The sequence below is a fragment of the Salvelinus fontinalis genome, chromosome 18, assembly GCF_029448725.1.
Source record: "Salvelinus fontinalis isolate EN_2023a chromosome 18, ASM2944872v1, whole genome shotgun sequence".
NCBI lineage: Eukaryota > Metazoa > Chordata > Actinopteri > Salmoniformes > Salmonidae > Salvelinus > Salvelinus fontinalis.
In genome coordinates this window covers 12273050-12290341 of record NC_074682.1, presented here as the reverse complement: position 1 = coordinate 12290341, position 17292 = coordinate 12273050, and the positions used below count along the sequence as shown (strand labels likewise).

The window sequence follows — 17292 nt, the reverse complement described above, 5'->3', positions numbered from 1 at the left end:
AGAATATAAAGTACAGGCGCCATATCTCTTTTTGTCAGGCTGTTTGTCCATTTTGATGCCTTGATTGATTTTCTGTATTAGTCCGTGTCAGTCAGAAGGTAGGTGTGATGACTGAAGCTCCCAAGAGGGGGCAGAGTTGAGTCATGGATGCTTTACATATGGTTAGGGGGTTTTCCCCATAAATGGTTAAGAGTTTGCAAGGGTAAGCTGATCCAAGATGAGAGCTATCCCACTTATCACTGGGGTGAGGGGAGATGGGGACAGGGTGTGTGGATCGAAGGGGAGTGTGTGTGTGTGTGTGTGTGTGTGTGTGTGTGTGTGTGTGTGTGTGTGTGTGTGTGTGTGTGTGTGTGTGTGTGTGTGTGTGTGTGGGTGGGTGGGTGGGTGGGTGGTGGGTGGGTGTGAGAGTGAGTGCCCTCAGGCGGGGCAGGACTTGTCGTTGGGCTGGGGTGGGGGTGGGGGAGGAGGGGTTGGGGGGACAGTGGTGGTTGGGGAGCCCATAGCCGGACTGCCGCCTCCTCCACCCTTGGGGAAGACCACCGGCTTGGGCCGCGTGGCTGGAGGGCGAGGCTCTCGGAAGGAGGGAGTGGAGGCAGAGAGGGCTGAGGAGGCGAGAGAGGAGGACGCGGAAGAGGGCAGGGGGCTCCTGGGCTTGGAGGGGCGGAAGGAGGAGGGGACGTCGCTAGCGGACGAGGCACTGCGTTGGAGGGGGTGTGAGTGTGGAGACCCTGCGCCCTCGCTGTCCCTCAGCAGACGGGAGTGGAGGGGACTGGAGGGCTCGGACGCGCCGCCACCCCCACACACACCCTTCAGCTGCTCCAGTGTGTCCAGCACCACGTCGGGGGTGTGCGTGTGCTTGACACTGCTCTGCCTCTCCAGCTCTTTCAGCTCACTCAGAGCAGAGCTCATAGCCGCCTCGATATCCTAAAACAGGAGATATCGGACAGATACAAATCAGAATACACACGCGCACACACACATTTGGCTGAGAGGTGAGGGGTCAAAGGTGAGAGGTGCGGTGTCAGAGGTCAGAGATGGGCGCACCTGTGAGGTGGGCTCCATCTGAGCGATGACCTCAGGATCCAGGGGCCGGTGGTTGCTGAAGCTCTTAGAGCGGCCCGTGGTAGTCGCCTTGCAGAACTGAGGGCTCTCCACCTACACAAAAAATAAGAGTCATTGCAATCAGCAATAACAATAATTAACAGAGAACAGTGGAGGCTGCTGAGGGGAGGACAGCTCATAACAATGGCTGGAAAGGCATCAAACAACATGGAAACCTCGTGTTTGATGTCTTTGATACCAGTCCATTGACTCCATTCCAGCCATTATTATGAGTCGTCATCCCCTCAGCAGCCTCCACTGACAGATAATAATACCCAACAACTGAAAAATAACGATAGTACGGTACTAATAGAAGCTATGTTTTTGACGCTACCTTGGTCTTGAGAGAGGAGTGACGCGTGATTGAGGAGTTGAGGACACTGTGGGCGCTGACCGGTCGCTTGTCGCCGCCCTCCTTCACCAGAGCCCCTCCCACCGGCAGACTGGCCGTCCTTACGCCCCCTCCTGTCGCCCCAGACAGGGACACATCACCCCCCTGGACCCCCTCAGACCCCCAAAAGGTCCTACGAATACTCCCCAACTCAGGCCTCTTCCTCATCCTGACAGACAGAGAGAGAGAGAGAGAGAGAGAGAGAGAGAGAGAGAGAGAGAGAGAGAGAGAGAGAGAGAGAGAGAGAGAGAGAGAGAGAGAGAGAGGGAGAGAAAGAAAGAAAAAGCGAAAGAGGGAGAGATCAGAATGGTTAGTGAGAAGGTGAAAACAGACTGAGATCTGATTGAGTCAGTGAAGGTGTAAATGACGAGATGCTGTATTGTGATTGGTGCCTGGTGTGTCTTACTTGTTGAGGTTGGCTAGGTAGATGTCCGCTACATGAGCTCCAGTAGGAGAGGCAGCGGTGCCCCTAGTGGACACTCTCTCCTCCTGCAACTCTGCTTCAGTCTTCGGACTGCCTCTGCCCCCGTCCGGCCTGGAACACACACACACACACACACACACACACACACACACACACACACACACACACACACACACACACACACACACACACACACACACACACACACACACACACACACATCAGACTACAGCCAAGCCAACTAGAACTCCTTTCTCTCATCTTCTCTATGTTGGTCTGTACTGGTCTATACTGGTTTGTACTGGTCTAAATGGATCTATACTGATCTGGACAGGTCTGTACTGGTCTATACTGGTTTGTACTGGTCTAAATGGATCTATTCTGATCTGGACAGGTCTGTACTGGTCTATACTGGTTTGTACTGGTCTAAATGGATCTATACTGATCTGGACAGGTCTGTACTGGTCTATACTGGTTTGTACTGGTCTAAATGGATCTATACTGATCTGGACAGGTCTGTACTGGTCTATACTGGTTTGTACTGGTCTAAATGGATCTATACTGATCTGGACAGGTCTGTACTGGTCTATACTGGTTTGTACTGGTCTAAATGGATCTATACTGATCTGGACAGGTCTGTACTGGTCTATACTGGTTTGTACTGGTCTAAATGGATCTATACTGATCTCGACGGGTCTGTACTGGTCTAAAGTGGTTTGTACTGGTTTATTGTGAGCTGAACAGGTCTGTACTGGTCTGAAACCTTCTGTACTAGTGTAAACTGGTGTCCACTGGTCTTGTGGTTTCTTACATGTCCTGAACCACTATGTACTGGTGAGGCACCAGTCCGTTCACTCCGTTGTGTCGGCCCTCCCACCAGTCATCACTGGCTCGCTGGAAAAGTAGGAGAGACGCGCCCTTCTTAAATGACAGCTCCTGGTTGGTCCGTCCGGAGAAGTCGAAGCGAGCAATGGCCTCTATTGGGTCCGATTCTGAAACGACCAATGAGCCTGAGAGTTAGAGAGAGGGTAGGAAGGGGGAGGGAGAAATAAAGAGAGAGAGAAATGGGGGGTGGACAGGGGGAGAAACAGGGGAGAGAAACAGGGAAGAGTGAGGGGAGAAACAGGGGAGAGAGAGGGGAGAAACAGGGAAGAGAGAGGGGAGAAACAGGGAAGAGAGAGGGGAGAGAGAGGGGAGAAAAAGGGGAGAGTGAGGGGAGGAACAGGGGAGAGAGAGGGGAGAAACAGGGAAGAGAGAGGGGAGAAACAGGGAAGAGAGAGGGGAGAGAGAGGGGAGAAAAAGGGGAGAGTGAGGGGAGAAACAGGGGAGAGAGAGGGGAGAAACAGGGAAGAGAGAGGGGAGAGAGAGGGGAGAAAAAGGGGAGAAAAAGGGGAGAGAGAGGGGAGAAACAGGGAAGAGAGAGGGGAGAGAGAGGGGAGAAACAGGGGAGAGTGAGGGGAGAAACAGGGGAGAGAGAGGGGAGAAACAGGGAAGAGAGAGGGGAGTAAAAGGGAAGAGAGAGGGAAGAGAGAGGGGAGAAATAGGGGAGAGAGAGGGGAGTGAAAGGGAAGAGAGAGGGGAGAGAGAGGGGAGAAAAAGGGGAGAGAGAGGGGAGAAACAGGAGAGAGAGAGGGGAGAAACAGGGAAGAGAGAGGGGAGAGGGGAGAAACAGGGAAGAGAGAGGGGAGAAACAGGGAAGAGAGAGGGAAGAAACAGGGAAGAGAGAGGGGAGAGAGAGGGGAGAAACAGGGGAGAAAAAGGGGAGAGTGAGGGGAGAAAAAGGGGAGAGAGAGGGGAGAAACAGGGAAGAGAGAGGGGAGAGAGAGGGGAGAAAAAGGGGAGAGAGAGGAGAGAAAAAGGGGAGAGAGAGGGGAGAAACAGGGGAGAGAGAGGGGAGAGAGAGGGGAGTGAAAGGGGAGAGAGAGGGGAGACAGATGGAAGAGAGAGGGGAGAGACAGGGGAGAGAGAGGGGAGAGACAGGGGAGAGTGAGGGGAGAGAGAGGGGAGAGAGAGGGAAGAGAGAGGGAAGAGAGAGGGGAGAGACAGGGGAGAGAGAGGGAAGAGAGAGGGGAGAGAGAGGGGGGAAAAAGGGGAGAGAGAGGGGAGAAACAGGAGAGAGAGAGGGGAGAAACAGGGAAGAGAGAGGGGAGAAACAGGGGAGGAGTGGCAGGGGTAGAGAGAGGGAGGCATGTTAGTATCAAGCAGGTTAGTGCCACAGCAGTTGGTTACAGACGAAGAGGTTGGGGAGCACACAGTCATAGAGTGATCACACAGCTGTTATGAAGTAAGAGGTCAGAGTGTGGCTGTATGACGTGGCCAGGGGGCAGGGGGTTTCAGAAGCAGAATGTTGCTGATAGAAGCAGCTTTAGAGTTAGGGGCAGAGTGAGTGAATGAGTGAGTGAGTGAGTGAGTGAGTGAGTGAGTGAGTGAGTGAGTGAGTGAGTGAGGGAGGGCAGCATGGCATCCGTGGGCATCATGTTTGCCATCAGTGGGCAAGCTTTGGCTCATTACAGTCAAAAGAAGAATTATGGGAGAAAAACAATCAGCAGTGTGTATGTGTGTGTGTGTGTGTGTGTGTGTGTGTGTGTGTGTGTGTACATATTGCTGTGTACTCACCATCATCGCTGTTGTGGATGACAGAGATGGTGTCAGGAGCAGGTATGTCCACCAGGGGGGGCTCACAGTGGGGATCACTGAGAGAGAGAGAGATTTGATTTTGAATAGGGGTGGGAAAATGAGCAACTGGTGAAACAGCTGGTCATGCAGCAAAACAGAGCAGAGATGTACATGTGCTTTCCCTGAGGGTGTGTGTGTCAGTGTGTAAACCACGTGACCACCTACAGCTGATAAACACACATTTCAGCTAAAAGAGCTCATGTGTTTATGAATGAGAGGATGAGAGATGAAATGGTTTCAATATGACAACATCAGATACTTCCATTCATCTAGTTACAAACAGACACTTCAGGTCTGGCCAGAGACGGAGATCTTCTTCACTGGAGAGATCTTCGACGTTACTGCAGTGTCTCTGGGTTGCTTAGGCAAGCTGGCCGGCATGCCTGCCTACCTGCCACTTCTACTGTTACACTAATGGACTGCTCCAACCTAGGCCTGGATATTCCAGAGGTGTGTGTGTGTCTTTTGGGCCTTAGATTAGCACTCTGTGGGTAAGCGGATCCTCCTGGCTCCTCTGGGCTGGACCAGACCCTTAAATCACTACACCCCCCCCCCCAAAACCCTAAAACCCTTCACCATCCCCTAGTCCCGTCTCTACCACTTTCTACCTTTCACACACACACAGCTCACCAGTTCTCCTCAGTATTAAACAGGTCCCTTGTGTCTACCTCACTACTCGTATAGGGGCCCCTGCACCTCTCTGCCTCACACACACGCACACACACACACTGTCCCCTACTCCTGCGCCCCCACTCACCAATACTCGTCAGTGGCCCCTGGGCTGATGTAGACGGGCCCCTGCAAGTTCCGTGGCCCGGGGAAGACCCCGTCGTGGTGGATGATGATGGTCTTGATGAGCTCGTTAACGTGGGCCTGGCAGGACACCTGGTCACAGCTCTCTGGGACTGACATCAGTGTGGGCCCGAAGCAGATGGCCAGGTTATACGGATCCATCATGTTGTCCTCACTGTACCGGGACAGGCTGGGGAGAGAGGACAGCAGGTTATAGAGATCCATCATGTTGTCCTCACTGTACCGGGACAGGCTGGGGAGAGAGGACAGCAGGTTATAGAGATCCATCATGTTGTCCTCACTGTACCGGGACAGGCTGGGGAGAGAGGACAGCAGGTTATAGAGATCCATCATGTTGTCCTCACTGTACCGGGACAGGCTGGGGAGAGAGGACAGCAGGTTATAGAGATCCATCATGTTGTCCTCACTGTACCGGGACAGGCTGGGGAGAGAGGACAGCAGGTTATAGAGATCCATCATGTTGTCCTCACTGTACCGGGACAGGCTGGGGAGAGAGGACAGCAGGTTATAGAGATCCGTCATGTTGTCCTCACTGTACCGGGACAGGCTGGGGAGAGAGGACAGCAGGTTATAGAGATCCATCATGTTGTCCTCACTGTACCGGGACAGGCTGGGGAGAGAGGACAGCAGGTTATAGAGATCCATCATGTTGTCCTCACTGTACCGGGACAGGCTGGGGAGAGAGGACAGCAGGTTATAGAGATCCATCATGTTGTCCTCACTGTACCGGGACAGGCTGGGGAGAGAGGACAGCAGGTTATAGAGATCCATCATGTTGTCCTCACTGTACCGGGACAGGCTGGGTAGAGAGGACAGCAGGTTATAGAGATCCATCATGTTGTCCTCACTGTACCGGGACAGGCTGGGGAGAGAGGACAGGAGGTCACTGTACTGGGACAGGCTGAGTAGAGAGGACAGGAGGTCACTGTACTGGGACAGGCTGGGGAGAGAGGACAGGAGGTCACTGTACCGGGACAGGCTGGGGAGAGAGGACAGGAGGTCACTGTACTGGGACAGGCTGGGGAGAGAGGACAGGAGGTCACTGTACTGGGACAGGCTGGGGAGAGAGGACAGGAGGTCACTGTACTGGGACAGGCTGGGGAGAGAGGACAGGAGGTCACTGTACTGGGACAGGCTGGGGAGAGAGGACAGGAGGTCACTGTACCGGGACAGGCTGGGGAGAGAGGACAGGAGGTCACTGTACTGGGACAGGCTGGGGAGAGAGGACAGGAGGTCACTGTACCGGGACAGGCTGGGGAGAGAAGAGAGGGTTAAGCACGAACACACACACAAACACCCAGACATGAACACACACACACGTACCGCCTTTATCGCATTCCTGTTGAAATCATTACCCATCATCTGTGTCCGTGTCTATGTGTGTATACGACTGCAATGAGTGAGAAAGAGTGTGTGTGTGTGTGTGTGTGGGTGGGTGCAGGACTGTAATGTTTTAACCAGGATTAGTGGAAAGCAGGGTTCCATTCCCTCAGGCTACAGAATGGGCTATAAAGCTCTCAGGCTACAGAATGTGCTATAAAGCTCTCAGGCTACAGAATGTGTTATACATCTCTCTGGCTACAGAATGTGTTATAAATCTCTCAGGCTACAGAATGTGTTATAAATCTCTCAGGCTACAGAATGTGCTATAAATCTCTCAGGCTACAGAATGTGCTATAAATCTCTCAGCCTACAGAATGTGCTATAAATCTCTCAGGCTACAGAATGTGCTATAAATCTCTCAGGCTACAGAATGTGCTATAAATCTCTCAGGCTACAGAATGTGTTATAAATCTCTCAGGCTACAGAATGTGCTATAAATCTCTCAGGCTACAGAATGTGCTATAAATCTCTCAGGCTACAGAATGGGCTATAAATCTCTCAGGCTACAGAATGTGCTATAAATCTCTTAGGCTACAGAATGGGCTATAAAGCTCTCAGGCTACAGAATGTGTTATAAATCTCTCAGGCTACAGAATGTGCTATAAATCTCTCAGGCTACAGAATGTGCTATAAATCTCTTAGGCTACAGAATGTGCTATAAATCTCTCAGGCTACAGAATGTGCTATAAATCTCTTAGGCTAGAGAATGTGCTATAAATCTCTCAGCCTACAGAATGTGCTATAAAGCTACAGAATGTGCTATAAAGCTACAGAATGTGCTATAAAGCTATAGAATGTGCTATAAGGCTACAGAATGTGCTTTAAAACTCTCAGGCTACAGAATGTGCTATAAAGCTCTCAGGCAGTTCATTACCTCTTTAAACTGCCTGGTCTCTTGCTTGCTTTTCTATTCCAGACCCCATAACAACCATGCATTGGATTGGTGCTTTAAAGGGAGTTTCCAAACCAAAAGGTCTGCAAGTCCATTCAATCTTGTGTGGATGAGTGCACTCTCGGGGACAAGGCTAGACAGTCTGACCACACTGTCAGCCCCCCCCCCCCCCCCCCCCCCACATGGTATGGTGACAGAGAGCAGATGATAAGCCACGGGGGAGGGGGGAGGGGGTAGAGAGGGCCAGGAGTGTTGGGGGTCATGTTGAATCACTTGGACAAAATGGACCAGCTCCAAACAGGTTTTATCATAAGAGGCCTGTCTGGGTGCTCAAGTTACACTCCTCTCCCTCTCTTTTTCTCCTCCTCCCTCACTCCTTCTCTCTCTCTCTACCTCCACCCCAAGAGTGGAGGGTTTAGTCATCAAAGCTGAGAGGCCCCTTGTAGGTGTGTGTGTGTGTGTGTGTGTGTGTGTGTGTGTGTGTGTGTGTGTGTGTGTGTGTGTGTGTGTGTGTGTGTGTGTGTGTGTGTGTGTGTGTGTGTGTGTGTGTGTGTGTGTGTGTGTGTAGTAGCAGTAGTAAAGGGTGACACTGGCACGTCTGGTGTTCTGCATGACCCATTTATACCAGCATGGGAAACACACACACACACACACACACATACACACACCTCATTCTGGCAATGATAGTGAAACTGGAACAGATTCCGCTGGCTGGAGAAACCATATGGCTAGACGCAGACCGCAGAGAGGGGAGGGAGGGATGAAAGGGAAGGATAGAGGGACGGGAGACTCTGAATAGAACATTCCAGATTAGCCCGAGCACAGCTTTGGTAGTGCAGTGGGATCACCAGTAGTGTTACTCACGGACCTGTGGTAACGTTCCATTTGTGTTGTAATAGCGTTAGTGCAGCGTTACTCACTAGTTGAGGAAGGCAAACAGGTATCTCATGATGATGAGAGTGTTGCTGGGCAGAGACAGCAGAACCTTCCTGATGTGGACAGCCCTCTCCTGCAGGTTCTCCATAGCTGAAACAGAACACACACAAAGGGTGAACACATACACACACGCACACACTCACCAGTGGACAGTGGTCTTTTTGTAGGGTAAGATAATGGTAAAAAGGCGTGGCGCTGGGGGAGACTCACAGACGCAGGATATGAGGTCATGGAAGACTTCCTTGGGGAAGAGGGCGTGGTCCAGGCCTCTGAAGTAGAGCTTCAGAACGCCAGCGATGGAGTCCATGTCGTGATCATTCTGATCCCCTGCCAGCGGATCCTCACCTACAGACAGAGGAGGAAGGGAGGATGGAGGAGAGAGAACAAGAAAGAGGGGAAAGGAAAGACATTGGGGGGAGGGGGGTAAAGAAGGAGTATTGTGAGATAAGCAGGTCCTTCTGTTTATGCTATCGCTGGAGCTGGGATTTCTGGGTAGTGTAGTCTTGCCTCTCTCAAAGGAGTTCTTGATGTCGTTGACCTCCACCTGAGAGCCAGACACTCTGAAGATGCCCTCATGGTGCAGACCTGCAGGGAGAGAGCGAGGGGGAGAGAGAGAGCGAGAGAGAGAGAGCGAGAGAGAGAGAGGGAGAGAGACTTTAAATTCTACAACCACCTAAAAGGAAGCGATTCCCAAACCTTCCATAACAAAGACATCACCTACAGAGAGACGAACCTGAAGAAGAGTCCCCTGTGCCATCACAGCAGCAAGAAATGGGCAACCAGTGAAGAACAAACACCATTGTAAATACAACCCATATTTATGTTAATGTATTTTCCCTTTTGTACTTTAACTATTTGCACATCGTTACAACACTGTATATATACATATAATGACATTTGAAATGTCTCTATTCCGTTGGAAACTTTTGTGAGTGTAATGTTTACTGCAATTTTTTTATATTTTTTATTTCACTTTTGTTTATAATCTATTTCTCCTGCTTTGGCAATGTAAACATAAGTTTCCCATGCCAATAAAGCCCTTTGAATTGAACTGAGAGTGAGTGAGTGAGTGAGTGAGTGAGTGAGTGAGTGAGTGAGTGAGCGAGCGAGCGAGAGATGTTACTGATCGTCTAGACAGCAGACCGCCGAGACAGGCTGTTCATTATTCTGTTGTATTTTAATTATTTATATTGCAATGTCTTGATATTTAAGGTTATTCTATTATTATTATTATTAAAGCCAACCACAAAACACCTATCCACACAGGCAGAGCCAGTCATTGGCACAGCCAACAGAGACACAGCCAGTCGTTGACCTATTCAACAGAGACCCAGCCAATGAGAGCACGTAGCAGGGCGTCCTCACCATGGCGACTGATGAAGCGGATACAGCTCTCCACCATCAGAGGGATGACCTGGCCAGCATCCTGAGGGAGAGGAGGAGGAGAGGAGAGGGGGATTAGAGGAGGAGAGAATACAACGCGGAGGTAACCAGGAGAGGGAGGACAATTCCCTGACCATTTCCCTTTGTACACACGGATACAAGAATCACATACGCAATCAGGCACCCGGTACATACAAAAGCAGTCACGCATGCTTGAACACACACACACACACACACACACACACACACACACACACACACACACACACACACACACACACACACACACACACACACACACACACACACACACACACACCGAGGAGGAAGAGGTTTCATAGTGGAGAGGGAAGCGCGAGAATACAGAATGGTGGGGGGGTGACAGTGGAGGATCATAGCAAAAGGCTCCCACTAGGGGCGCTAGACTCACTGGATGTTATAATAGAATTGGAATCTATCTCTTCTGATATGGTCCTTGGGAAGTCCTTACCCCATTAAAGTGGCAATGTACAATGGCTAAGGTAAGGTTAAAGTTAAGGTTAGGGTCAGGTAAGGGATATCGTTAAGGTTAGGGTATGGAGTTAGGGGTTAGGGTAGGGATGTCCCAAGGATCCAGGATAGCACTGACCCTTCTAATACAGTACAGTTTATCTACAGAACTGTTTCAGATGGTGTGGTCTGTAGACCTAGCAAGAGAATGGCATGGGGATGGTGCATAATATGCAGAGCAGTGGACAGTGAGTCCAGGACAAAGGTAAACACCCCATACGCAGAGAGAGCAACGTACACAAAGGAAACCACACTCTGAATGGAGAGAGAAAATCACCTGCTTCCGTAGTGCAGAGTTCCTCCTGTCACTGGAGAGAAAGATAGGGAAAGAGAGAGAGAGATAAAAAGTGAGAAGGTGAGAGCGAGAACACTGTTCTGTCATTACGCCTCCAGAGATACTATTTATACACATCTCTGGAAATGATCTATTTACTTGGACAGCGTGCATTTGGCTCTATACTGAGAAAGTTAAAGAGGAACAAAGATCATATCCCCCCCCCCCCCCCCCCCCCCCCCCACAAAATGCTAACCTCTCACCATTACCAATCAAAGGGGAGGTTAGCATTTCTTTGCGGGGGTATAATCTTTGTCCTCTGTAACTTTCTCACTAATCTTTATTCAGGATTCATTCATGATAATCCGTAATCATGGTAGCATCCACATTAACGTAGAAGTGTTCAGAAACATTCTAATCGTATTTACAATAAAAGTGACTCCAAAATGACAAAAAAAGATAATTTACCATTCATTTCTATTGGGAAAGAATTCACACCCCTTTCCTTTTTTTCACATTTTGTGGAAGGTGGAATTAAAATGGGTTTAATTTTTTTGTCAACTATCTACACAAAATACTCTCTAATATCCAAGTGGAAGAAAAATGTGAACATTTTGTAAAAAACAAAATACAAAAAACAAACAATAAAACAATAATATATCTTCATTAGATAAGTATTCAAACAACTAAGTCAATACAAGTTAGAATCACCTTTGGAAGTGATTACAGCTGTGAGTCTTTCTAGGTAAGTCTTTAAGAGCTTTCCATACTTGGATAGTGGAACATTTGCCATATATTTTCAAGCATATTTAAATAAAAACTGTAAACTCGGCCATTCACCGACTTCATGATAAGCAACTCCAGTGTAGATTTGGCCTTGTGTTTTAGGTTATTGTCCTGCTGAAAGTTAAATTCATCTTCCAGTGTCTGGTGGAAAGCAGACTGAACCAGGTTTTTCTCTAGTATTTTGCCTGTGCTTAGCTCCATTCAGCAGTCCTTAATGATTACAAGCATACCCATAACATGATGAAGCCACCACTATGCTTGAAAATATGGAGAGTGGTACTCAGTAATGTGTTGCAATCGATTTGCCCCAAACATAACACATCAGGACAAAAAGTGAATTGATTTGCCACATATTGGAAAAATATGTGTATGTTGCAAACAAGATGCATGTTTTGGAATATTAAGATTTTGTACAGGCTTCCTTCTTTTCACTCTGTCAATTAGGTTAGTATTGTGGAGTAACTACAGTGTTGTTGATCCATCCTCAGTTTTCTCCTATCACAGCTATTAAAGTCCCCATGGGCCTCATGGTGAAATCCCTGAGCAGTTTCCTTCCTCTCCGGCAACTGAGTTAGGAAGGACACCTGTATCTTTGTAGTGACTGGGTGTATTGATACACCAACCAAAGTGTAATTAACAACTTCACCATGCTCAAAGGGATATTCAATGTCTGCTTTTTTATTTGTACCCATCGACCAATAGGTGTCCTTCTTTGCAAGGCCTCTCTGGTCTTTGTGGTTGAATCTGTGTTTGAAATTCACTGCTCAACTGAGGGACCTTACATATAACTGTATGTGTCGGGTATAGAGATGTGATAGTCACTCAAAAATCATGTTAAATACTATTAGTGCATGTTATGTTCATGTTATGTTCATGTTATGTTCATGTTATGTGTATTGTTAAGCACATTTTTACTCCTGAACTCCTCAGATTTTCATTTTTAATTCATTTGTAAAAAAAGATACACAACAAAAATACTTTGACATTATGGGAGGCCAGTGTGAGGCCATTGTGAGGCCAGTGACAAAAAAATATCTACATGTAATCCATTTTAAATTCAGGCTGTAACACAACAAAATGTGGAAAAAGTCAAGGGGTATGAATAATTTCTGAAGGCTCTGTAATCTGAAACACAAACAAAACAAAACAAAACAAGCATCCAACAAGTTTGTAGAGTCACAATCTTGATGTAGTGACTGTGTGCTCGGAATATGGGACCAAATACTAAACTCTTGACTACTTTAATACACTATAAGTACATTTGTCCAAATACTCTTGACACCTTCAAATGGGGGGACTAGACACATGAAGTGCCTTCATTTCAAAATGGTAAAACAGAAAAATACCCTCAACTAAAAGGTCACATTCTGCACTGTTGCCTCATTATGAAATATTTGAATCCAAATCCAAAATGCTGCAGTATAGAGCCAAATTAAACGTTTTAATTTGTCCACTGTCCAAATAAATACGTAGGGGAGTGTATGTGAACACACACACACACACACACACACACACACACACACACACACACACACACACACACACACACACACACACACACACACACACACACACACACACACACACACACACACGATGTGCGCTAACAGAATAATGAGTATGTGTCCATAAATACATACAGAACCTCCTGATGGGAAGTGTGTGTGCTTCCTTCCTTCACCTACCTGGCAAGACAACAGTCAGTCTTCTGACCTAAAGCAGTGAAGACACAGGAAGAGGGGGAGGGAGAAAGCGAGAGAAAAAACAGTTAGTTATAGCAGAAGCAAGAGACAGAGGCAGAGGGAAATGGCCGCAGCAAACTGTGACAGACTTCCCCTGGAATACACACACACACACAAACACACGCTGACAAACAAACACACAAACACACGCTGACAAACAAACACACAAACACATGCTAACACACACACACACACACACACACACACACACACACACACACACACACACACACACACACACACACACACACACACACACACACACACACATACATGCTAACACACACACAAACACATGCTAACACACACACGCTATCACATGCTAACACACACACACACGCTAACACACACACACAAACACACGCTAACACACACACACACACTAACACACACACACGTTAACATACACATGCTAACACACACACTAACACACACACACGCTCACACACATGCTAACACACACACGCACGTTAACACACACACGCTAACACACACACGCACACACAAACACATGCTAACACACAAACACACGCTAACACACACACACGCTCACACGCACTAACACACACACATGGTTTTTACTGTAGGAGCCGTAACTCCAGCTATCCCAGAGGATTCCCCCCTCCAATCTACAGCTGTGCTCTTCCTCCCTCCCGACCAGCCGACACATATCCTATCCCCCCTGTCCCATCCTGCTCCCCAGTGTGGCCCTTCGTGTGGCCCAACACGCGCCTGCTCTCTGTGGCCTCCCCCACCCCCCCGTCCTCCAATCTCTGCTCTGCTCTGCTCTCACACACACACACACACTCACACACACACACACACACACACACACACACACACACACACACACACACACACACACACACACACACACACACACACACACACACACACACACACACACACACACACACACACAAACATCTCTCTCACACGCTATTGGAAACGTGTTCAAACTATTTGTCCAAGCAGCGACATGCTCAGTTAAAAACATCCAGTTGATTCCATCTGTGACTGTGTGTGTGTGTGTCTCACTCTCTCCCAGAGTCTTCTGTATCAGCTCATGTTTGGCCTCCAGTTTGGTGATCAGGTTCCGCCCCTCCAGAAACTCCTTCAGTTTCTACAGTACAGAGAGAGAAGGGGGGGGGGGGGTGAAGTTAGTAACTGTGCACAGTGTTTGAGTATGTGTCAACAACACATCACTGATCCCTCCTTAGGCAGCGCATGTGAATGTGCCCATCACCACGGCAACACCTCACTGACTCTTCCCCGAGCTGAACGTCTGTACGTGTATCACCATAACACCCCGCTGTCCTCAACCCCGCACGTCTCTGCTCTGTTATTGGTTCTCACCGTGAAGTAGAACTGCTCCGTCTCCTGCTGATTGGCCCGTCTCTTGGCCAGGCTGGGCTTGCTGAGGAATGATTCGCTCATGGTGGACTTGACCGACTCCATGGAGTTGCTGTGGTGGAAACACTCGCTGACGTCATAGTCCTCCACGGTGACCATGTCCTGGATGGTCGACAGAGTGGCCTCCATAGTCTTCTTCACCTAGAGAGAGGGAGAGAAAGGAGGGAGGGGGGTGGGAGAGAGAGAGGGAGAGAGAGAGATGGTTTCATAAACTCGGTTTACAGATGTTTACATTTTACATTTGTGTCATTTGGCAGACGCTCGTGCCCAGAGCGACTTACAGTTAAGTGTTTCCATTTTAAGATCACTAGGTGAGACAAGCACATATCTCAGTCATAGCAAGGACATTACTCCTCGATAAAAGTAGCTATCAGCAGAGTCAGAGCTGGCTAGAAGACTGTGAATGTAGACAAGGAAAGGGTGTTTTTTCATTTTCCTTTTCTTGTTTCTCTTCAAAATGTGGGTGAAAACGGTGTGAGTGGGAAGCCACAGACGTATCCAAACTGTCCCGAAGAACAGAGGAGGCTACAGACAGATGCAGTGAGAGAGGAGGTCGGAGGAGGAGGGGAAATGATGGAGTGATGAAGGGGGAGATGGGGGAGATGAAGAGGGTAAAATGGAGTGATGAGGCGGAGGAGTGCAGGTCTCAACCTCCTCGTTCTCGATCGTGAGGGTGGAGAGACGGGACTGCAGCTGCTGACACCTCTGGAGTAATTCCCCTTCTAATGGCTGCTGGGCACATACTACCCCCATCTAGAAAGAGAGAGAGAGGGAGAGCAAGAGGGAGAGAGAGAGAGCAAGAGGGAGAGAGAGAGCGAGAGCGAGAATGAGAAAGACAGACAATATGTTTACAGCTGAGATCCACATACTGGTCGCCCCAGGCGCATTCATAGTAACAAAAAAAAGAATCACAGTACATATTCTAGTGTTCTACCACGGGTGCAATCATGTCACAGGGGAAAACTGTCTTTGTCGACTGAAGTCAAATCTTTGTTGCTGTTCTATCACAAACGGACGTGGCGGTTTCATCTCTACGGATTCCGGATTTAAACTCACACACTTACTAACCCCTCCACCCCCCACCCAACACAACCAGCCCATTCCCCCCACAGCACGTATATCCCCCCCACCACACTCACGTACCGTGTCTCCCATGTGTGACTGGAAGTCGAAGCGCATGGGGGGACAGAAGACATTGTTGTAGGTCTCCATCAGTCTCTGCTTGTCCCCGTTGGGCTCCAGGCTCTCTACTGCCCTCTCCAGGCCCTCCAGACCGCTGTGTTTAGACGCCTCCACGTTCATCTCGGCTGACAGGTAGGTCCGCAACGCACGGTGGAGACTGGCATGGTAGCCCAGGTCACAGCACTGACAGAGAGAATGTGGTGGGGGAGACAGAGAGAGAGAGAGAGAGAGAGCTGTTCAATTCAGCAAATAGCTGAGAAAGGCATGGGTAAAATCAAAGCAATACATCTTTGGTAGTGAGATATTCCCGTTGATGTCCATTCAAAAATGCTACATGCTACACCATCATTCATGATAGTGAGGGTATGCTACATGCTACACCATCATTCATAATAGTGAGGGTATGCAACATGCTACATCGTCATTCATAAAAGTGAGGGTATGCTACATGTTACACCGTCATTCATGATAGTGAGGGTATGCTACATGCTACACCGTCATTCATGATAGTGAGGGTATGCTACATGCTACATCGTCATTCATGATAGTGAGGATATGCTACATGCTACATCGTCATTCATGATAGTGAGGGTATGCTACATGCTAAATGAGTCAGAATGATAGTGAGGGTATGCTACATGCTACACTGTCATTCATGATAGTGAGGGTATGCTACATGCTACATGAGTCAGAATGATAGTGAGGGTATGCTATATGCTACATGAATCAGAATGAGTGAAGGAGCAGTGGAACTACAGTGCCTTTGGAAAGTATTAAGACCCTTTGATTTTTCCACAATTTGTTACGTTACAGCCTTATTCTGACTTGCCTAGTTAAATAAAGGTAAAATAAAATAAATAAAACTAAAATGGATTAAAAAAAAAATAATCTCATAAAAGCAAAAACAGTTAAAAAAAAAATGTTTGCAAATGTATAAAATAAAAAATAAAAAAATATCACATTTACATAAGTATTCAGACACTTTACTCAGTAATTTGTTGAAGCACCTTTGGCAGCGATTACAGCCTCAAGTCTTCTTGGGTATGACGCTACAAGCTTGGCACACCTGTATTTGGGGAGTTTCTTACATTCTTCTCTGCAGATCCTCTCAAGCTCTGTCAAGTTGGACGGGGTGCATCAGCGTACAGCTATTTTCAGGTCTCCAGAGATGTTCAATCGGGTTCAAGTCCAGGATCTGGCAGGGCCACTCAATCACATTCAGAGACTTGTCCTGAAGCCACTCCTGCGTTGCCTTGGCTGTGTGCTTAGGGTCGTTGTCCCATTGGAAGGAGAACCTTCGCCTCAGTCTGAGGTCCTCAGCGCTCTGGAGCAGGTTTTCATCAAGGA

At 48.4% G+C, this 17292-nt stretch overlaps 1 protein-coding gene across 6 annotated transcripts in view; it reads right to left on the bottom strand.

The window, feature by feature from the left end:
* Positions 1–382: 382 nt before the first annotated feature.
* LOC129814990 (SLIT-ROBO Rho GTPase-activating protein 2-like) overlaps positions 383–17292 on the bottom strand; it is a 125551-nt gene continuing 108641 nt past the window's right edge. For 2 of the 6 annotated variants that reach the window (XM_055868203.1, XM_055868206.1), the window contains exons 7-24: positions 15907–16128; positions 15415–15516; positions 14707–14904; positions 14389–14473; positions 13294–13321; positions 10826–10856; positions 9982–10042; positions 9350–9364; positions 9124–9201; positions 8827–8961; positions 8601–8706; positions 5350–6267; positions 4533–4609; positions 2728–2926; positions 1899–2027; positions 1436–1661; positions 1045–1155; positions 383–924 (exon numbers count right to left, since the gene is read on the bottom strand). In XM_055868203.1, the coding sequence (XP_055724178.1) occupies positions 418–924; positions 1045–1155; positions 1436–1661; positions 1899–2027; positions 2728–2926; positions 4533–4609; positions 5350–6267; positions 8601–8706; positions 8827–8961; positions 9124–9201; positions 9350–9364; positions 9982–10042; positions 10826–10856; positions 13294–13321; positions 14389–14473; positions 14707–14904; positions 15415–15516; positions 15907–16128 (3228 nt within the window). In that variant the 3' untranslated portion in view covers positions 383–417. The remainder of the gene's footprint in view (positions 925–1044; positions 1156–1435; positions 1662–1898; positions 2028–2727; positions 2927–4532; positions 4610–5349; positions 6268–8600; positions 8707–8826; positions 8962–9123; positions 9202–9349; positions 9365–9981; positions 10043–10825; positions 10857–13293; positions 13322–14388; positions 14474–14706; positions 14905–15414; positions 15517–15906; positions 16129–17292) is intronic. The other 4 variants (XM_055868205.1, XM_055868207.1, XM_055868204.1 and 1 more) reach the window with 4 other exon arrangements.